General features: G+C 40.0%; 1 protein-coding gene across 5 annotated transcripts in view; it reads right to left on the bottom strand.

The window, feature by feature from the left end:
* Positions 1-1,454: 1,454 nt before the first annotated feature.
* GPD2 (glycerol-3-phosphate dehydrogenase 2) overlaps positions 1,455-22,792 on the bottom strand; it is a 122,117-nt gene continuing 100,779 nt past the window's right edge. For 3 of the 5 annotated variants that reach the window (XM_073305516.1, XM_073305519.1, XM_073305518.1), the window contains exons 10-17: positions 16,806-16,940; positions 16,395-16,570; positions 15,691-15,822; positions 15,080-15,238; positions 10,122-10,234; positions 9,945-10,023; positions 9,736-9,834; positions 1,455-2,457 (exon numbers count right to left, since the gene is read on the bottom strand). In XM_073305516.1, coding sequence (XP_073161617.1) covers positions 2,326-2,457; positions 9,736-9,834; positions 9,945-10,023; positions 10,122-10,234; positions 15,080-15,238; positions 15,691-15,822; positions 16,395-16,570; positions 16,806-16,940 — 1,025 coding nt within the window. In that variant the 3' untranslated portion in view covers positions 1,455-2,325. Of the gene's footprint in view, positions 2,458-2,884; positions 4,543-9,735; positions 9,835-9,944; positions 10,024-10,121; positions 10,235-10,975; positions 11,169-15,079; positions 15,239-15,690; positions 15,823-16,394; positions 16,571-16,805; positions 16,941-22,792 lie in introns of those variants that run through there. The other 2 variants (XM_073305520.1, XR_012154259.1) reach the window with 2 other exon arrangements.

Genomic DNA, 22,792 nt, shown 5'->3' with positions numbered 1-22,792 from the left:
CACATCTAAAGTCTGCATGAATGGCTTGTTGTGAAAAAGCTAATGGGATAAATAAAGGAGCCTGCCACTGAGCTCATGATATCTATGTACTAGTCTCTGCTTCTATCTATGAAATACGAAGAGCAAAGATGAGCCCAGCAATTTGCCCATATCATTGGTTTCTTGCATAAACTGAACACTGGTTCCGGAGTAAAGCCAACAACCTTCTTGTGACACTACCTGTGCAAATATCCTGCAGTGTCACCGAAGCTCTCGTACCACTCTATATACATTCACAACTCTGGTGACTAATTAGAGGAATAAGGGATAAAATGTAAAGGAAACAAAAATCTGAAATCATGACAAGCCCCTCATTTTTAGTGGGGCAGAAACAAATATCTCACTTAAGCAACAAAGATACATCCTTGTCGAAGACGTGTTTTTCTCTCAATATTTTGCTGCCTCTAATCAAATGCAATCAGTTCACATTTGACATAGGAATCACCCAGTCTGAGCACTGACACTAAAATATTAATGTTGCTATGATATTCCATATCATATTTCTATGCTCACTGCAACTGATTTTATCTACAACAAATCTGCACCTTCTCCATATATTTAATGCTAAGAGAGGGCTGAAGTTCTTACTCTGGCAAGAATCCTATTAATTTCAATGGGAGTTTTGCCTGAGGAAGGGATTCAGGATCACACTCCTAAGCAATTTTAGGACTGCAAAGTATTTGAGAAAGTATTATGGTAAATGTTTTCTGACAAATCATTTATACAAGGCAGAATGCATAATGTTTTTAATCTTTTGCAATTGCACTCTGGAGGTAACAGTTCTGTATATTTTACAGTGCTTTGGTTTTCACCCCTGCAGCATGGCTAAATGAAAATATAGGCTATCCCTGCCACATGACTAAATTAAAACCTATAAAATAATACGGGCATTATAAAATTTGTGTTAGAACTGATAATAGCGATTCTGATTTACTGACAATGAAAATATATAGCATTTTTCTGTAAGAACATTTATCAACACTTGGCAACCCTAGACTAACTTGACATGTAAGATGATCAAAATGGATCTTGTATGTAATCTTTTCCATTCATTTCTATTTATTTTAGTTATGATAACATTTATCATTGTGCATAGGAAGATTGAGCTTGAAAAGATTTGGTTAAACGAAATTCCTGTTGAAATTGGCTAGTTGTATTTTTAGTATGAGTTTTCAAAATAGGATACTCACAGAACATCTCACCTGTATTTCAGCAGCAAATGAATCTACCTGATAATGATAAATCTGTATTAACTTTTATGATTTAAAACCACTGAATTCTGAACTAAATGACATGTATTTGCTAAATATACTATTTACTAAAAAGTATCTACTTTGCACCTTTATTCTAAACTTGTTTAAGACTAAGCAAAGTTATTTCTGTAACTGCCAGTAACATCAAAGTACCTGTGAGTGCACCATTTTAATCAGTTTTATTGATTCATGCTTTCAGTTCTTATTCAGTTAAAAACAAGGCACATTAAATATATTCTCCTATTGCTCTATAAATGCATGCGCTCATTCTGTATATCAAAAGTAATAAATAATGGCAATAAAACACTGAGACAGTTATAAAAATGACAACCCAGCCTCAAACACAGTATTTAACAGTCCAATCTAGAATAATAAACCAACACAATACATAAAAGTGCCACATGGAAAAATATGCAGTATACATCTCTCCCCCCTCCCACAGACACTATTGAACTTATAGTTTTTGTTTAAACAGTAGTTGTTTCACACTACATTAGAACAATACAGGACAATGAAATTTTTACAGCTGAATTGACCTCAACAATAATCATGAAATAATCTTTTTTCAAAACATAAAAAAGTGTGTTGATGAAATCAAATAATTCTGGATTTTTTCATTTTACTATTTAAACCAGTATAAATAACATACGCAACTTTTTATTTTGTACAAAGTAAGTATTTATACACATTCTACTGTGCCACAAGAAACCAAAAAAGCAGAGGGCTAAGACATTTATTGCAGCTAAAATTCAAAGTAAATCAATATAACAGGACAGGCACACAGCCATGAAAATCCCTTTACATTCTGCATGTTATCTTTACATTAGTAAAGCAAAAGAACAGCAAGGAGTGGGTATGTAGTAGACAGTCTAGGCTTTACAGTGAAACCTCAATTATCATTCTTAATTGTACAACTTATTAAGGGAGTAGAGGGAGAACTATTTTAAAAGGTGTACTGAACCATAAAAAATATGTTAAATACAATGGTTTTCTTCGCCTGACCTGAAAAAGCCTCTTGTGTCACTTGTAGCCATTACACTTTAAAAATTATTGGTAGCATAATGTCTTTTTGAAAAATATAAAACAAACCTGTATTATTGTACCTTGATTTCCTCCCAGTTCTGGAATATGTGGCAAAATTGTTATTGTGTTCTTCATTCTTTCCCTTGAAAGGACATTTGACACAAATAGCTTAATATCTCAAAAATACAGATATACATTTTATCCTGTGTATATTGACATATTTCAATGCAAAAGCTTGATAGAGAAACAATCCTATGACCTTTTTGTTCATAAATTGACCTCATATAGTCTAAGTGTGCACAAGGACTTAATTCACATGGATTGAGCCATACTAAAGAGTGCTCAGTAGTCTCAAAGGCAAGAAAAGTTAGTTCCCCACTGCGATGTGTACAATAAGGTACAAAGCATCTTAATGTTAGGAAAATCTAATAACGAAAAATCATTTAAAATCATTTTAACCTGGGACTTTTTAGAAGACAATCTAAGCAAAATCTTGGGGGGAAGACAAAGTGCTCTATATTCATTTAAGAATTTCAGGTGGGTTTTTCCTCCTTCCATTTTTAGATAGATACAATTTTAATAGCTGGAAACTTGTCAGACCAAAATATTCAACCACCACCACCTATAGTTAGCACTAATATCATAGTCACTACAAGTCCTCAGCACCTATATACTTTGGATATGAATTTTTTTTAATTGTCTATTTTTCAGACCTGTACTGCTTGCAGGATATTAACTTGGCATCATGTTAAAGAATTTTCAAAACAGGATTAAAATTAATCAGATTTTGCATTTAGTTGTGTACAGATGTGGTGGCATTTTAAACGTAAGGCTTCTGGTTTGATATGTAAACTGGTATTTATACTCATTTATACTTATACTCAAAGGAGTATTATGAAAGAGACACACCAATAAAATATGCATTCATTTTCCCCTCCCTACCACAGATCAGGCAGAAATCCTCCATCTGATCTTAATGCTGATCATAGCCAATTTAATAATAGGAAGAGTCGCAGGGTAAATAGCCAGGTGGAGCATTTGTTGAGAATGGCTCAAATAAATGGTCCAAAACTGGCTCTTTCAGCAAATTAATGCAAAGGTGAATAGCCCTTACCACATTTCAGTAAGGCCTGCTGGAATGCAAAGTAACTTTCCCATTTAAGTGTACATTTTGCAAATATTAAGTGGTTAGGATTAGTGCACTATGGCAAAGTTCTTGTTTTACATACTTTCAGTATTTATCTAAAAGTACAAAAACAGTCTGACACTTTATAGTAGACTGCAATACCTGCTAGACAATGGCATATACTGAAGACAGCAGGGTTTTCACTGGGAGGAGTGAAAGCTGTACCCATACATTTTTAACTCTAAATTATAACTCATCTATGAGATTTTTGGGTTTTTTGGTCCAATCTTGTGCTCTTCCAGTCTTATGCTGTCAAATTTTTATTGCCAGAAATCTGTCTGGCAATGAAATTGGTGTCATTGAATGAGAACAACATTGAGAAGTACTGAAGTGACTATCTATGTAATATTTCATAAATATAACTATGATTCCTTACCAGGACGTTTAATTTAGGCAGCGCTCAAGATATTTCTTTGTGGCATCCTCCTGAAACCTAAATGTGAACATTCCCCCTTCCCCCACCAAAATGATTCCTCTCTTCCTTTTACTGGACAGGCACTTTGAACACATATGGTCTTGCACATATGCAGAATACTTTTAGTGACTGGATCTTAGGAAGCAGTCACTTTCTATGCACCATTTCTTTTTAAGGGGGAAGATTATCTAAAAGCTTAAAGTTGTGAAAGGTAGTGTCTGAACAAGCCTTTTGCAGACTCTATTCTGAATTCCTGCAAATAATTTCTACTTTTAAAGCATGTCCCATCCAAAAGGCCACATTTTGGAGTATCAATATCAGCACAGAAAATAAGGAAAAATAAATGTATCAGTGTGTTTTTGTATACCCTGACCACCAGATACAGTTCACTAGAACAAACAGACATTTGAAAACATTGGAATATTTTTCAGCACTGAACGAGGCAGCTACACATAGACAAATTCTCTGGTAGCTGTAAGCAGGTTTTGTACTTCTCAAACTCACAGTCCACCACCACTTCGATCCACTGGAATAACAACTCTCTCACGTAGGTTCTCTTCAGCAGTTTTCATAAGTACAGCCAATCGGCTTCCAGACACATATCCTTTCTGAATAGCACTCATGAGCTTAAAAAAAACCACGTTTACAGCATATTAATGATAGTAGCCAAATTTAATTGCCGGACAACACTTAAAGAGATACTAACCCCACAGACTGAAGTCTTTCTTGCACTGGGGATTCTACCCATTTGTGACCAACCAGTAAGGTAGCTGCAACTAAAGCAAACCCATCATGTAGACAAGGGAAATTGCTCTGAGCTGCTATTTCCATTGGTACAGCCTACCCCTGCTTGAAACTAGGATATACTGCACTGGTGTAAATCAGTTTGTAGCTATGTACACTGTCTATCCTAGGGGTTTGGAACGGTTGCAACTTCCCCTGATGGGTTGCTACCAACGGCTGAAATTGAGACAAATCTCCAGTGTAAACAATGCCAGAGTTAATGAAGTATGTTGTCCAAACCAGTAGCAAGATTAAAACACAATAAATAATGCTATTATTATTATAGGTTTTAAACAAAATGGTTGGTATTGCTTTCTAGGGCTGGATTGTGCCGCCCTTTAAATGTACATTTTCCAGTGTGGCCCATGGTAGTTTTGCCTGTGTATGGGCTGCAGGACATGTACAAGTTACTGATGTGATATATTTGTAATAACAGTGCAGCAGACCCCCCCCACCCCATGGCTTTCTAAAGCCATTCATTACAATCAAGCTTGCAAGATAATTCATGCGTGTGAATTCTTTTTAAATCTGAAAAGAGTCACAAAGGTAGAAAAGAGAACATGGTTCCTGATCTACCACTGCCCCTGCAAGGTATCTTTCTCATTTAGCACTCTTATTCTAGTGATAGTGTACTTGACTTCCACGATTCTTCTAAATCCAAATTTCTTTAGACCAGTGTTTCCCAAACTTGGGACACCGCTTGTTCAGGGAAAGCCCCTGGCAGGCCGGGGCGGTTTGATTAACTGCCGCGTCCGCAGGTTCGGCCGATCGCGGTTCCCACTGGCCGCAGTTCACCGCTGCAGGCCAAAGGGGGCTGCGGGAAGCAGCAGCCTGGCCTGGCCCGCCAGGGGCTTTCCCTGAACAACCGGCGTCCCAAGTTTGGGAAACACTGCTTTAGACTTTTAAAACTAGTTTGCATTTAAGTCCTTGAAACTGGAGTCTCAGCATTACCTTAATGAACATACTCTAGTGTTAGACTTTAGATTTTTGTTTTTAAAAATCTATGGATAAGATCCGCATTGGACTTGAAAATACATGTAGTCAGCTGGTCAGAGACTTCCTAATACAAAAAGCAATTGGCACTTACAAAATATTTCTTCCTCTCAACAGGAGCTAAATAGTCACCTCACTTCAGATTTCTTCCCTTTTTACAAAACTATCGCAGGTAGACTTGGGCCCACACAAACCTGGTGACCTGGAGGATAATTAACCTCCAAGAGAATTTCTGCTAGAAAAATCTGTCTGGCCCCAAAGGGAGCATGCCACAGAGGATCAATTCATCCAGTCCCTCCTCCTCCTGTTTAATTGCTCTTTCCCCTGTCTTCTGTGGCCTCCACCTACAGTTTCACAGCCTCTGGTCCACGTAAGTGAAGGCAGCATTGGGCCCTTGAACAGTACTTGCTGTCCAAAAAATATCCAAATATCTACACAGTAATGTTAAAGATCTGCCAGATTCTCAGCTGGTGTAAATTGTCATAGTTCCACTCTCGCCAGTGGAAATACGCCAGTCGACACAGTCAAGAAACTGGTCTGTGATGTAACAGACTAGTGATCACAACTGCATTAGCTACCCAGATGCTGATATGTTCTTCTATTCAGGTCTTACTCTACAAGAATCAGGAAAACATCCTTTTTTATCTTCCTTCCTCCAGTATTGATTTGAGTGATATCTGACTTTTCTCTTAAAGACTAGACTAGAGCTGAGCAAACAAACACTTTGTAACAACGTATCTAATGAATTTAGCTTCTGCTTCTGTTTTTGATATATCTGTGAGCATCATGATTTCTTCATGACTATTCTTTATTTAAAAACTCCTAACTCTTTTTGACTCATTAGAGAGGCTACAAACAGTTTCTGAAAGCATCCATTGTTGACTGTTTGCAACTGGTCAGAAAAATCACATGGCAGTGCTCTGTTCCCCACTTGGATAGGTGAGCAAGCGCCTTGACACACATTCAAATACTGTACAAATTTCCATAAGTATTTGCAAACATAAGTTTCCACAAACATTCTGCCAATGAAAGTTTTATGAAAGTAATCCAATGAAAGTTTTCAGAAAGCAAACACAAAAGGAGCATGAATCCTAATAGATCCATTAAAAAAGATTTACCACCATTTAAGTAAGTTCCACACATTTCATTACCTTGGTGGCAAAAATCAAAGGTTTGTTTTATTACTTGTTACCTTTTTTACTTGTTATTTTAAAACTTAATTTATAGTAGTGCACAATATGCTACATGCTGTCCACATACATAGAAGACATTCAGCCCAAATGTACAAAGGTCTGATTATTGAAGCTTTGAGGCCTATGACCTCAGTCACCAGATTTCAAACATTTATTTTCATTTCTTTTTTTAAGGAATCTGTTTCAAAATGTGGCTTACGGTGCATTTTTGAAACACAGAGGACAAACTAGAAGCCACCAATAATTAGTTTTTAAAAATATGCAAAAAGTGCTGTCATTCACATTTTGGAAGTATTAAAACCACAAAACAGACAACCTCTAAAGAGTATTGAGCACAATAGACACTGCATGATTAATTGCCAGTTTTCTGTTTCTTAATTATAGTGCACCCCAACTAACCAAGTTACAGCATAACATACTCAGAAATGGAGAGAGTTCTGTTTATAAAGTGCAAAATCAAATTTCTTCCCCAGTTGAAACTTTATATAAAAAGGTGGGCTCTCTCTCAATTGCCTGAAAAGATGTGTGATTTTTTTTTTTTTTAAAGAAAATGTATTAGGATGTCATCACTGGACTATTTTTTCCATTTTATTTTAAATGTTTTTTTGGTGACTATGTTTTAGGCAAATAAATCCTCCCTTTTTAGAATGCTGGACATAAGTTGTGAAAATTTTCTGCATTTAGATTCAAGAATGCTCTTATCTACAGCTCATCTCCAGAGAGACAATTACCATTTCCTTTGCCTTGATCTTGTTTGTTTAACTTGACACAGTGAAGAAACGGCTGACATTGACCAAAATCCCCAGCATTAATTTATCACATGTTCGGCATTCATCATTGCCCTGATTCAGGAAAGACCTGGCAGTCATTTGAAATACCTGACCAGTAACGCTCTACAAAAACAGACCTGGCTGGCTGGAAACAAAAACTGCTCATGTGAGGGGAGTCAAATGGTTGGAGGCAAACAATTTAGTGGTATCTTTATTGCCTTCTCTTTTTTTTTTTTTTTGGAAAGCATTTGCAGAAAGATGCATAGAAAACTGACGTTCATGTTCTCCTTTCATGCACTTCTCTCTTTAGATCATTCAGAAATTAAGCAGGACAATGTGAATGGCATACACCACACTTTGAACCTGCAGCTTCTTGCCCCCGATACTTTTTCAGTGAAGCTTTTAATCAATAGTCCTATTAAGCATGAACAAAAGCTATTGTTTTAACGTGCAGCGGCTGGCCAAGTTGTGCCCTCAAATGTGTGGGTGGCTCATGCCTAATTTGAAGGAAGCAACAGGCATGATTCAGCCCTCTACTACTGAAAGGATACCTCGACAAACTACAGAATAGACTGTCTGGACCTAAGGAGGGTTTTTTCTGCATAGGAAAAACTACTTTAGTTTCAGAGTTGCTTGGGAATTCTTTGGGGGAGGATGGGGGATAAGGGGTATTTCGCCCATTTGCATTGCCTAGGCACCGTGGCCTCAAACAGCTTCTTAGGACTCCTGACAGCATGTACCACCCAACTACAGCTGTTCCCTGATGGAATCTCCACAGCACGGACAAAAAATCCACATAAATGACTACTGCAGAATTGATCAGCAGTGTATTGCTCTGTTTTGCCCCTCAAGTTTGCTAGGAGACTTACAGAGAGTGATGGGCTCCTAACCCTATCCCTGAAGGTAGGGTTTTACATGGAGATGCTTGTACAGGATTTGAGTTTGCATCAAGCAACCGTTAGTCATTTCTGTGTTGCCCCCAGTTCAGATCTGCTGATTTACGATCCTCTCTCACAGAAGTCAAGGGGAGCATAAAGTCTTTTGTTCTTTCCCCTCAGCAAATCTTTTAGTTGGGTTACTTTAATTTAAAAAAAAAAAAAGGTACAGAAGACAGCCCACTATTTTAGCCTCCCGACAGCTGGGGAAAACACAACAGAAGGAAGGAAGACAAACTCCATGTTTAAAAAGAAAACTCCTAGCAGTCATGGATGGATAATACCTACTAGCTCAACTAGTATATCCCCTTGTCAACGCAGGACAGGCTTTGGGTGAAATCCTGGCCCCGCTGAAGGCAATATTCAAAATTCCTACAGATTTCAATGGGGCCTGGATTTCAGCCTCAGGAAATTCTTCACTGCAACAGTTAGCTTGGGTTAGTACTCTCAAGTTACTACACTCAAGCTAGCCTAGTGTTCTGCTTTGTAGTCACTCTCACTCAGAGCTAATCTCTAGAGAGAGGGATCACAATACGCAACACTTGAGCTACACAGAAGAATTTGATTAGCGGCTGATGAGTTGCTGTGATGTGAGCTGCTGCATCCCCACTGTATTACTAGTGCTGTTGTCAGCCAACCATACCCACTGGTAGGCTAGTTGGCTGGATCTTAAAGCACCACCCAGCTCAAACTAGAGATTTGTGTGCGGGATGGCAACCGGGTTAGCAAGAAAACTGAGTTATACTTCAAGCTAATAAAGCAGTGAAAACAACCCCTCAGTCTCTCTCTCCAATGCTTTGTCCAGGCATAATGGTCATCACTAAAAAAAACAACCTCCTTATAAGCACATGCTGCAGCATTTGCCCTTACAAGGATAGGCTCAGAGTATAGGAAACATTGTGATCAATACAAACAGTGGTGTAGAAATTGTTGGTATTTCTTAATGTTGATTCAAGCATTGTCCACCTTTAGACAACGTAAATTCATATACGATTAATAATGAATAAAAAATGAATGGCAAGTCTGTAAAATTTTATGTACAAACTCTACATCTAGCTTTGATAATTAATTTCCAATATACAGAGCAAAAGGAGATGAGGGTTCTTGTGTTCCTTTCATTACAACTAAAATAGAAAACCACTCACCTGCAAAAACTCATCGAGTTCAACCTGCCCGTTTTTGTTCAAATCCACTTCATTTAAAATCTCATGAAGTGTATTTTCATCAATTTGAATGCTGATACTCTAAATAAAAGAACAACACAACAGGCAAATCAACTGGATCAGTTAAACATGATTTATACCATACTACACAACTGAGATAAGAATTCAAAAAATCAAAAGAGAAATTTTACCTCTAACACACTTTGAACATCCAGTATGGTAATAAAGCCTTTCTTTTCTTTATCAAACATGTGGAATCTCTTTTTATATCTGCAAAATAGGATTATTAATGGAAAAGGAATACACAAAAGATTGACAGAAATATCTTCCCAGGGACTATCCGGGAGGTCCATTTGTACTTCATTTACCTGTCAATATCTGAAGGTATAAGAGTGATTTCAGAGCTGTCTGTTAATTGCCCTACTTTTGCCTTGTAGCCCATTTCATAATACAGAAACTTTTTAGCAGATTCAAGTTCTTCCTAAAATATGAAAGAAACAAAGTCTCAGTTCTAGAACAATACTGAATATTTACATGCTGAATTTCTTCTATACCGTAATATTTCATTGGCTCCTTTCACAAACTTATAATTGCTGGTCTTTAGAGGAATATCAGCATTTGATGGCCAAAAAAGTGCTTAGCGTGAACAAGGTCATTAAGATATGGAACCATTTCATGCTTCATCTAGATCACTGGCTTTGACGTACAAGTGTTGATTGTCAATTGATAATTATACTGAAGACATGGAATGCAAAGATTTTTAGGGACATATCATGCCCTCAGTCCACACATGCAACTCACAGTGATGTCACCAGAAACAGCACTTCCAGATCAAGTCTACGAAATCACCTTTCATTAAGAATTGGTATCTTATTCTTCACTTATTTAAGAGTTGTGGGTGGGGTTTTGGGTATTTAACATCGTGTGTGGAAGGCCATAAAATGCATATTTACCTGAGAGAGATTGGCTCTGACCCTTCCAGCTCCCTTCAATATTGTAGTCAAATGAGAATTTACAGCCTTTAATCAAATGATCACATACTATTTCTCAAATATATAATACAGTATATTAGCTTAGCGTACACTTATTTTCTACAACCTTAATTAGAATTATGTAGCATCTTTAGTATTATTGTCAATGTATACCATAAAAGTCACCAATACAAAGAGTTCACAGTAAACTGTACTTAATATACTATAGATTATATATAAATGGCACATACCAATAGTACAAATTTCCCGGGCATGTGTGTGTGTATCCTAAGTTTATAGCCAGGGCACACATGTGGCAAAGATTTACACACGTGATTAATTAAATATCTTCCACTGTTGTTTACAGTGCTGTTGTACCTCTGTTGGTCCCAGGATATTAGAGAGACAAGGTGGGTGAGGCAGTATCTTTTATTGGACTAACTTCTGTGGGTGAAAAAGGCAAGCGTTTGAGCAGAACTCTTTTTCAGGTCTTTAAGCATATGAGGAGAACTACTGGGCTTATCAGGACTACTCACATGCTTCATGTAAAGCATGTACACAAGTCTTTAGAGGATCAGGACCTAAGTTAGCTTTGAAGTTAATGGCCTCCTCCCCTGGAATACTTAAGGAATGCTGTGTTGATAATATACTGAACTATCTCACCCCCAAACAGCAAAAAGATATACTGGACCATAATGAAAATAGAGCACAGAAAGGAATGAAAAAAAAAATCACATTTAAAGATGCTACATGTGTAGCTACTGTAACAGGGTGATATGCCCCTTTAAAAGCCAGGTGTCCTGGGGCCAGTGAGCCCTGTACTAAGGCAGAACCATGTTAAAAAATAGATAAGTACCTGGCAATTTGCAAGGGATCAGGTGATTGCCTGATAAGCACTGGATTCCGATAAGGGCTGAAAGAACTGAGGGAGGAGTGCTGTAAGCAGCAGGTTGGCTCCTGCAGCAGTGGGACTCCCAGACAGCTGGCTGGTAGGACTGGGAAAGAGCTACCAGAGCTGGGGGACTCCCGCAATGAAGTCCTGAGGTAAGGGAAAGGGACCTGGTTTGGCCATTGGATTTATGTTGAACTGTTTATTTGTTGTTTTTTTTTAAGACTGTTGGTACGACCAATAAATGAAGCCCTGAGAAAAAGGGGCTGCTCCAGAAACTGGGCATGGTGTCACTCCTTCCTGGGCTGGAGAGAGACCATCAGTCTACACTTACAGAAACAGTATGTTATTTGTATTGTTGGAGAAATGTGTGCATGATGATCATGCAACTGTGTGATCATGCAACTAAAGACTGTATCATAATGCGTATGCGCAAGGGGTTAGAGAAAGGTTGCCATGCAATCTCAGTGCTGACGTTTTCTGACTGGTTTGCAACCTTAGCACTCTTAACCTAATGTTTTGGATAGAATTATATGAATCCTAACATGTACTAATTTACCAAAATGATTTTCTTTCGAATTTAATTTCTTTTGTTTCTCTATTTTTAACCAAACCCCTTCCAGTTAGTTTACTGTAGCTATATTACAACAACCCTTCCCTTCTTCCTTCAGGATATTTACCAAGCATTTTAGCACACATCTGTGATATAACTGCATCCCTCTTTTTATGAATCCCTCTGGAAAGGCTTAGAGTCATCACAAGTCCTCCAGCTGAGAGGATTCAAATGATACTCCTCGGGGAATTCTGCATCATTGTGCGTGCACAGAATTCATGTCCCTTGCAGATTTCTTTGCTTCCCCGCAGAAAAATTACTCTCCGACAGGGAAGCTGCAAGAGCAGTTGTGAACCACTCCCTAGCTGCTCGGGTACATCATTTAAGGCACCCAGAGCAGCAGTCGGAGAGTTAAATCACCACAGAGCTGGGAACATCCCAGCCAGTGGCTCCTACCATGAGCCAGGATCAGCTGCTAATCTCAGCTGGACTGGAGGCAGGAGAGGACGGGCCTTCCTCTTTCTCTGCAAGGAGTGGCTGGGGCTGTCAAATGCACTCCCATAAACCTCTTCCAGCTTCAGGAAGCTCAGCGTCATATCCTGCTTTCTGCCCTCATCGCTCCTCAACTGCAGGGGGGAGGGGGAAGGAAAGGGGTCACTGTACAAGGAGCTGCTCCCCCATCCACCCAACCCCCATGCATCCAGACCTCCCATACCCAGACACCCCCGCCAAGCCTCACCCCATACACCCAAAACCCCCTAGTCTTCCATACTCAAACCCCACCTCACTGAATCTCAACCCCTGCATCTGGAGCCCTCTGCCTCCGGACCCTAACCCCTGCACCCAGACCACCCCCCACTGAGCTTCCTGCACTCAAACTCCCATTCTGACAAGCCCCACACCCCTGCACCACCCTGAGCCCCCACATCCAGACACCCACAGCACTGACCCCCAATTAGCTGCACCCAGACCCTCACCCACCAAGTCCACTCCCCAAGCACACAGACACCCCTGCTGAAACCCCCCTCATCCAGACCCTCCTGCTGAGCCCCAACCACTTTCACCTGGAAGCTCCAGCAGAGTCCCATTACCCCTGCACCTGGAGCCCTCCAATGAGCCTCTGTGCATCCGGATCCCCCCACACTGAGCTACCTGCACCCAGATTGTCCCACAAAATCCTCTCACCCCACACCTGGATCCTGTCTGGTTAAGCCTGCCTGCCCCACACCTGGTGCTTCGGGGTGTTTCTGTGGCAGGCCCAGGCCTTGTGCCATGTCATGGTTGGGTGCAGCCTTACCACTGAGTCTGTGTCCCCAGGATGGGGGTGGAGAGGCTGTGGGGTGATCTCCCACCTTTGTGCACTGCCATGCTGGAGCCTCTGCATTTATTTATGGACAAGTAAAACTTGCAGAATTTTAAAATATTGTGTGAAGAATTTTTAATTTTTTGGCGCAGAATTTTTATTTTTTGGTGCAGAATGCAGGAATAAAATGAGCTTCTTTCTGAACTTTAATACAACTTCTAACTGGCTAAAAGGTATCGTGAATGAGCAATAGGAGGCTTCATGTTCCTTTAGGAGCTGAGAAAACCACAACTTGCATGCAGTCCTGCCCTCTTCAAGAGGTCAAGCTCAAACCTGGTCATCCTGCTTGGACACAGGACTGTCTCTAAGTGAATGAGCCAGCCCACATGACTGCACTTTTCTCCTGACACTACTCCTCATGCTGCAGGAGCATTTTACGGCATTGTAAATGTGAGATCCTGCAAGGTGCTGGTCACATATCTTGCAATGAAAGTGAAGGATGCTCACCACCTGGGCCCTATGTGGACCAGGTCCCATATCACTAGATTTCAATGGCTTCTCCGAGATGAGGGAAAGGAGAGAAACAGATGACTTTGGGACTGTTAGTGAGGCCAACAGTGGTATCAAGACCAACTTCGTCATCAGTTCACAAAGGAAGCCTTATAAGAGAAGAGAAGGAAGATAAGAGGGATACAAAGAAAAAACAATGGGCAAATGCCATGCAAGCTTCCCTTCCACAGCTCTACCAACGAACAGCAGTCCTGTCTTGAAACACTCCTACAAGTCAAATTTTGTCTCTCTCGAACTTTTCTGACAAATTTAATGTTGAACAAAATGTCCACTAAGGAACAGGATGAAACCTCCAATTTTACTTTCACTTTTAAATTACGCAGCTCAGCACCATAGATTCTGATCTTTTCAGAGCAACTGGAACTGGTTTGATAGCTTTTTTTTAAAATGGCATATGCCAAAAGAAAAGGGCATTTGCAATGTTCTATTAACAAATGCATGTCTAAACTCGTTTAAGACTGAAACTGATTAAGGAAAACAAGAGTAGAGCCCTGCAGCACGATTGGGATTCTGCATGCCCCGCAGGACCCAATGCCATAATAACGGGAGTGGATTAAACGTACTTTGTTGCAGGCAGGATTGGGTGGGCAAAAAACAGACTCTGGTAATTTGTGAGAAAACACGCAATCTCTCATCAGTTTGTCATAAATAGAATTTTCAGCAACGTAAAGCAAGTTTTTCTTTTTTTAAAATAAAGGTTTTAATTCTGAAATTTAAGCGAAGGATAGACAGATTTGATGTCCATTATAACAGGGGTTAAAGTATATTTTTATATGGCTTAAGCAAGATTTGTTTTATTGTTTTAGTGGTAAAAATTGTGTCTGAATGTTTACACACTAACCGACTGTGGGGGTGGGGTTTTTTTTTTATTATTTGATTTTTTTTAGTAGCATGGGGAAATTTCTCTCTTGCGGGATTTGTGGGAGGGAGCAGGATAAAAATGCAAGAAACAATGCGGGAGCAGGATTAAAAAAATAATCCAGCACAGGGCTCTACAAGAGAGCTTAAAAAAAGTTCCAGTTCTAAAGTGTCTTTTGTACCTTTTTCTTCTGTTCACTCCAATGAAGTTCCTTCCCCATTATATCAATAATTCTTGGTAAGGCTTCATCAGCGGCTTGCACGTTCAAGAAGGCCAGCCGAGTGCGACGTGAAATCATATCCACTGCAGTGCATGCATACTCTTTTACCCCATACATAACCTAGAATATTAGAATTGGATAAAAAGATAAATGTAAGGTTCTGCAGTGTTTGGACATGGGAAAGGGGACTGGACCTATGTGGGAATGAGGGAAAAAAATAGCATGAAGCTCTGGTAAATGGGGCGGTAAGGTGAACAAGAGCACTGGAGGGAGCGGATATGGAGCCTTATGCATATGTGCACACAAGGCCATAATTTGCTTAAGTGATTAAGAAAATGGATTTATATGAAGCAAGCCCCACTTTTTTTGCTGCAATATAAAAAAGCATCTGGGCTCATGTGTTTAAATGCATTTAATAAAAGTTCAGAAAAAAAATTATTCCATGATTTACTCAAATAAATTTCTGTTTACATGCCAGATACAGTCTCCACCCCCCTCTCCTACTTCACAGGGTGGGTGACTAATAATCATCACAAATTACAGAGATGAGAAACGTAGCCATTTTCACATACCTCAGCTTCAATATAAGGAAATTCAGATACAAGGCGTTTTCCAACAATAGGCCACCTCTTTCCAGTAACTTGGGCTATTTTGGCCACCTCAAAAGCCTTGTCACCATATGTAGACGCAAGGTGCTGAGCCACCTATAGAATTAAGAGCACATTTAGCGAACACTATGTCCCAGCACCTTCTGAGGCACAGCTGAATAGATATAAACTAGTCTTGTCAGTTCTCCCATAGCCTGTAATAAATAGGCTGAGGATGGTATTAGATTTTGATTGTGTGGGAGGAAACAACTGGCGTTGTGAATGCTTAGACCAGCACTAACACTACTATGCATGTATCAATGTAGCGGTGACTAATGATGCTTCAGCTCCTTTCTGCTACTGTGATCACCTTTGAAGAATAGATTTTGTTGGGCTTGAGGTGCCCAAGACCTAGGTTGTCATACATGTTTAAAAACAGAGGGCATAGCTTTGTGCTTATGCAGACGCTGAAATAAAGAACGCACGTGGCTTTTAGTACTCCACTAGCAAAGGAAAATTTATTACTGGATTTCTTTCTTATACAATTATTTCTGCCCCGACCAAACAGTGTAGTCTTATGCCAATTTAAGAGCCCTTAATACAGGCTGTGCGGCTGCTTTTTTTTTTTTTTTTTTTTAAATGTTATTGATAACTAATACAAACACTGAGTAGAAATATAGTCGACTCACCTCACTTTCCAGTCCGTAATCTTGGACCAGCCTAATGTAAAGAGTAGGACTCCAGTCCTTAGCCCCCTGCAGGAAAAGTCCTACCGTCTTACATGGACCTGCCTTGAGGTTGTGAGCCTCGATGGCTGCATCAATGGTATCTTGTGCCATGGAGCGATAGGTTGTCCATTTCCCACCTGCAAACAATCTGTTTTGGTAAACTAGTGGAAGTGTGTTGCATCGGCCAAACTTCACACTTAGTCCAGTTTCGTCTTTACTGGACTTCAACTAGTAAATCACTTATTCGCTAATAACTAAATAATATCGCTTGTTCCTTCAAATCTGCTGTACAAACATTCACTACCTTTGACTTAAATACACTGGGGAATCCTGACAAAGCCATATGAGAGATCTGAAATGGATTTCCAGTACCTGCTATAGTAACAAGGCCACTGTCACTAACAGCAACAACATGATTCCGAGATATTGACTGGGTGTCTTTAGAGCTGGGATCTGTGACAAGAGGACGAATGCCGCTCCATGCTGCCAAGACATCTCCTCTTCTCACTGTTTAGAAGCAAATAATGGCCAAACAGAATTAGAAAAAAGCCTTCAGACTTAATCAGTTTTATTATTTTCTGGTTAAAAGCAAAGATTTCATTTTCTTAAAATTACTCTGGCACAAATAATGTTTACATTTCTCCCCTCAAATTCACATGCCAGATAGGCAAGGACAGAGGTATATGTATCCTCAGTTTACTCACATCCTATGACTTAAAATAGCGTCTGTAAAATGTTATTGAAATCCTATCTAATACTCACAACCCCCTTGGGAGAGAAGTATTATTATTTCCATTTTGAAGATGGGGAAATGGAACAGAGAAGCTGACATGACTGTCTCAAGGACAAGAGAGGGATTCAATATCAGAACCGGGTTACAATTCCAAGATTCCTGGTTCCCAGTCATGTGCTCAGACAACCTCAAATATGATGGAAATTAGGATACTTGTGACAGCCTGTGGATTTTACAATTCCAGCACACTTTTTTTATTTTGTTCTACAAACACCATGCTCATTTCTTTTTACAACTATTTCTAACTGCCACAACATATGTGGCTGCATGGTATGTTTCACACTGACCTATTATTTAGTTAGGTAATAGAAAGCGGGTCAGCAGCAATTTGTACATGCAACAGTCCACATACTAGTGAACCAAAACCATCTGATCATTAACATCTGAGTTACAACTGGTAACAAGAATCAGAAAATTATTTGGATGATCCTCCTAATGGCTCAGCTGTTAACACAGTGTTCCACTATGCAATATTTAGGGATACCTCAGAACCTTTACTTTTGGGCCAGTTAGGCTAATGATGCTTTCAGCTCTCTACACAAAGGTTACCTAGCACCTTAGCATCTTGAGGTCACCAAGACCTCAACAGAAAGTCAAAGGGAAAGTGTGGGTGAAATCCTTCCTTGCCAAGCCTATACCTGTTATTTGAAAAGGGGTGCGGGGGGTTGAAGACCCTGAAGTCTCATCCTGCCCCCACCAAAATACTTGTCCTGATGTGAAGGTTCAGGGAGAAACAAAGAGCTTCCCCCACTGAGTGTCCAGCATGTGGGTAACCAGGGGCTGAACCTTTCCACAAAATACTTTTGTGATGTATGTAGAGATGAAGGAGGGGAATTCCACATCCTGGAAATCTCTCACCAGTTGAGTAGAGCTGGTGATGGTTTGCTGAGGGTAGAGAAAATTGGTCAGGTGGTTTTTTTGCTAGGGTGAGCGGTCAGGATGATAGTAATTTTATTTTTAAAAAGGAAAAGACGTTGTTTTCCTTGAAATCACTAGTTTCTCACACTTAAGTCCTCTATTTGTGTTCTATGCCTCAAGGTACAGACTTTCCTCTGGACTATCTCAAAGAGTCAGAGAGCCATTACAACACTGACTTTTCATATTTTTTTTAAACCAGAAAAGCACAGTTCGTCTCAATCAACATTGTAATTGGCATCAACACTATTTAAAATGATGCAATTGCTATTCTGCAGTTCTCTTGTCTTGAGGAAACTGTTTAATTAGGAGAATGTAATGGCTATTATAAAGGAGCACAGTGGGCCTTTCTGAGCCCTCAATGAATTAACACCACTACTACTGTGTAGCTTTATTTTTTTTTTTTTAAGCCTTGTTACATGGAAGATGAAAGATAAAACAAGGTAAATGAAAGCTCACTTTCTTCATCTCTGTCTAAGGTGTCAGGAAGGCTGGATCCAGCAGTGACAGAAGTTGAGTGAATTTATACATCGTGTGACCATAATATAAAAACAAACAGCTTAAACCATATACAGTGCCCAGTTACTGCTCTGAGAACAATCAGCACTACCACTTCTCCACTGCTCAAAAAACAAACAAACAAACAAACCAAAAACAAACAAAGGTTCCAGCAGTAAAAGCTTCATTTTTTTTCCCAGTTAGCCTTTCAGTGGCGACCATCATTCCTGCCCCTCTTGACTGACTTTTGTCCCTCAGGCTAACGTGTTAAAATTACACATTTTGAAAAAGGAACTTATCATAACCCCAGTCTTTCCATTATGCTGTTTCTCCTTACCCCTTTTCTTTATTTTAATCCCTTGATATGATAGGGCCTGTTGCTACTCTCACTGAAGTCAAGACTAAATTCCTTGGGACAGGACATTTCTTTTTCATCTTTATGCACACTTATGAAGCTATAAAAATTAACTACCACCACCAACTGATGTATCCAAGCTTCACTCCATCAAAGTCACAAATTAACACTTAGCAAATTATTCAAACAACCACCAGGGCTGCTCTCAAGACTTTAGGAATGGTTGGCGCACCAGGGTAAATCACCCAAATGGTCTTAGGATGTTGCCCAAAAGTAGAGGTTTAACATGAAACAGGGAGCTTAAAAACCTTACTCTATGTGTTGGCTTCGGGTAAGTCTACACTAGAGTTGCTAGTGTAAATTGCAGCTTGAGGACACACACCCATTCTAAACATACCTGAGGTAATGGGCTAAAAATAGCGTGTAGCCACAGCAGTGCAAACTGGGGGGAGAGGCTAGCTGCCCAAAGTACCATCCTGTCTAAAACCCTAAATATGTATTCAGGATTGTTACACCCTCGTACCACCAATGGCTACATCCCATATGCCATTGTGACGGGGGACACTCACCTCTCATGAGAACCTCCTGTTGGCAAAGTGCGAACCAGAACTCTGCCCTTTTCTGGTGCCCCCTGTTGGCTGTTGCCGGGCAGGTTTTCAGTGGCTCATCACATGAAGGAACCCCTTCTGGGGTAACAAAGGTACAACAGGACCTATCACAGTGCCCTGATTGGTATCTGCAGCCCTGTCTTTGGAGTCAGTTCTCAGCCCTTGTGGGCTAGCTTTAAGTCTGTGTCTGCCCTGTATAGAGCAATGCCCCCAGGGCTTTCTTCCTGGAGACTCCAATACCTGCCCTTCACTTGGTCCTCTAAACAAGCCTTATCCCTTTCTTGGGGCTCAGGCCACCCTGCCAGTGGGGGTATCCGGGCCCACCCACTATTCTGGGTCCCAACCTAGGGACCCTATAAGTACCAGTCACATGCTGCTTCCTGGAATAGTTGCTGCTGCTGCTGATATTCCCTGGGCCTCTTCCTGTGTAACCCCTTCCTCTTCACCCTTATCACAGGGCTGAAGTTATCGCTTCTTCCTTATGGAATGCAAATGTCACCAGAACCAGTTTGCTGGTTCTCCCTTAAGCTCCAGCCACCAGCAAGGATCACCCTTCCTTATTCCTCTGGTCCCTGCCGGAACTAATCTGCAGCTACTTTTTAACTGGACCTACTGCACCCTGACTGCTTCCCTACAACCTCTCTAGGTGGGCTGAAGGATGCACCTTTATTGCTCCTTTTTTGGGGTGGTACAATTGGACCGCAAGGCCACCAGTAAGGGGATCAAAGGGCCCAGTACACCCTATCACAGTGTCCTTGAACTGGAAATTACATCTCCAGTTTGAAATGTAGTTACAGCCTTAGAAAGTAATTTAAAATACAGGAGAGATTTTCCAGAGCAGTAGAATGGGCAGGGTTAGAGAATCAAAGAACAGCATTATCAGTGTCAAACATTTTAGCCCTCTAGCCTCTAACCTGAAAAAAGGCACCCAGAACTAGAGAGGTCCATTGTACAAACTGGAAAAATCAAAAGGCTTGAAAACCAACCAGTAAGTTAAATCTGTGCAATGCACTCATGCCTCTGACTTCAGATGGGCAATTTCTCTTCACGCATTTAAACATGCTAAGTATCATTTCCTTGTGTCTGCATGCCTGACATTTTGTTTCCAATACACTTTTCGAAAATTCTTCTAAAATGATTGGGTTACTATCCCAAGCTCTTAACTTGACAAATAAATCTTGTGGAAGTATACCTAGGCGCGCACAAAGATATGGGTTGAATGCATTTTTATTAGCAGAGCTCCAGTACTCCAACAACTTGTGCTCCGCACTAACCTCCAATACTGCTGGGGTTCTCAGATTACTATACAGTGGCTTTAAAAGGGCCCCATCTTACACATTTCATAATCAACAAGAGTCCATGTGGTCCATATTCAACTGTCCTTCTCAGGACAAGAGATATAGTAAGAGGATTTCAAACTTCCCATTCTTAGCACCATTAGAGACAAAGTTATCTTGATTTTTCCCATCCTATCAAATACATGGCCAACTGGCTAGATGTTTATCTATGCTATTTCTTGGCTCCTTGTCAGTTATAAGTATACCTGTAAAACCAATTTTAACTTTTCAATAGTAGATATAAAACCTGAAGGCATCAAATAGTAAAAATAAAAACCCCTCGGAGGTATAACTAAATACAGCATACCCTAGCTTCTAAAAAATATCTACTACTTTGCTTCAGCCATGTGACTTATTGGGTATGTCTATACCGCAATTAACCCCCCTGAGGCTGACCTGTGTCAGCTGACTCTGGCTCACAGGACTCTGGCTACAGGGCTGTTTAACTGCAATATAGATGTTTGGGCTTGGGCTGGAGCCCAGGCTCTGGAACCCCATGAAGGGGAGGGTCCCAGAGCTTGGGATCCAGCCCGAGCCCCAGGTCTACATCATAATTAAACAGCCCTTTAGCCCGAGTCAGCTGACAGGGCCAGCCACAGGCTTTTAATTGCAGTGTAGACATACTCATTGAGGCCAATTACTGCAGGGTACAAAGTCCACTCCTCTTACAAACCATGGGGATGGGAGCGTTATGAATACCTGCAGGAGGTGAGATACAGTTAGAGAAGTACATCTGCATAGTGCATTGATGACGTATAAGGAATGTGAACAGGCAGCCTGAATTTTTCCATCCGTCCGCAAAGTCATATTTTTTGTGATGTGGACCTTGGATCTTTTTTAATTACTGTAATTAAAAGATGTTCCATGTTATTTTTTATAATATATAAGAGACCAAATGATTTTAAAATGCCAAGTTATAACAAATTTAATCTCTTTTCAACACAGGTTTAGCACAGATCACATCTGTTTATACCATTAAATTATTTATTTTCAAAACCACAAGTAGATTCTATAATCATTTCACTTTTTAAATAAAACATGAGAGCAGTAGAGGCTTTTATAAAAAACTTAATTGTGTTGACTATTAAATTTACAAAGGAAAAAATTGACTGATTTGCTTTATGCTGAAGCATTTTGGGGTATGTTTTTAGATTCTGTTTTTATATGACTGATAACTGAAAATCGATAACAGACTATAAAAATATCCCAAAAGAGCACTGAATAGATTTCAGAATCAATGTTGCTCTGCCAGCATGTTTAACCGCCAAAATGAAGTGCTAATCACAGAAATAAGATACCATATTACATTTATAAACTAAAGAAACTAGAAAAAGCAGCATGTGTGACACTATAATTAAATAGTTGGAACACATCCAAGCCTGTGTAAGTTGATAACCCTGGCACTGTCTCTGGCAGCAAAAAAACAGGTCTGCAGTGAGTTGATACGGCCAGCACAGTTGTTAATTCAATAACAGGCAATCTATAAACACTGCTAATTGCATTCGTGAAAAACAGCATGCACCTAGGTGGGTTTCCTTCAAAAGCTTTAAACACTCCAGAAAACTACTTTTGTGAAATACCTTGCAAAAATTCTGTCCTATTCAATACTCCGAGCCATAGCTTAGTTCAACCAACCACCTGCCTGGCACGCCACATCATTCTGATTAACTTCTGCTCAAGAGACTTGATGGTACATTTTTTGGATAGATCGTTTTTCTTAACTTGATACAAAAACAGAACTATCAATTTACCCATTTCAGGGAAGAATAAACAAGTAAGCTAGAGTTTTCAGCCTCTGGATAGAAGGCTTCCTAAATCTAACTACAAGACACTGTTACATTCCCAGCAGGCAG

The sequence above is a fragment of the Lepidochelys kempii genome, chromosome 11 (genome assembly GCF_965140265.1).
Source record: "Lepidochelys kempii isolate rLepKem1 chromosome 11, rLepKem1.hap2, whole genome shotgun sequence".
Classification (NCBI taxonomy): Eukaryota; Metazoa; Chordata; order Testudines; family Cheloniidae; genus Lepidochelys; species Lepidochelys kempii.
This window is presented reverse-complemented; position numbering and strand designations above follow the sequence as displayed.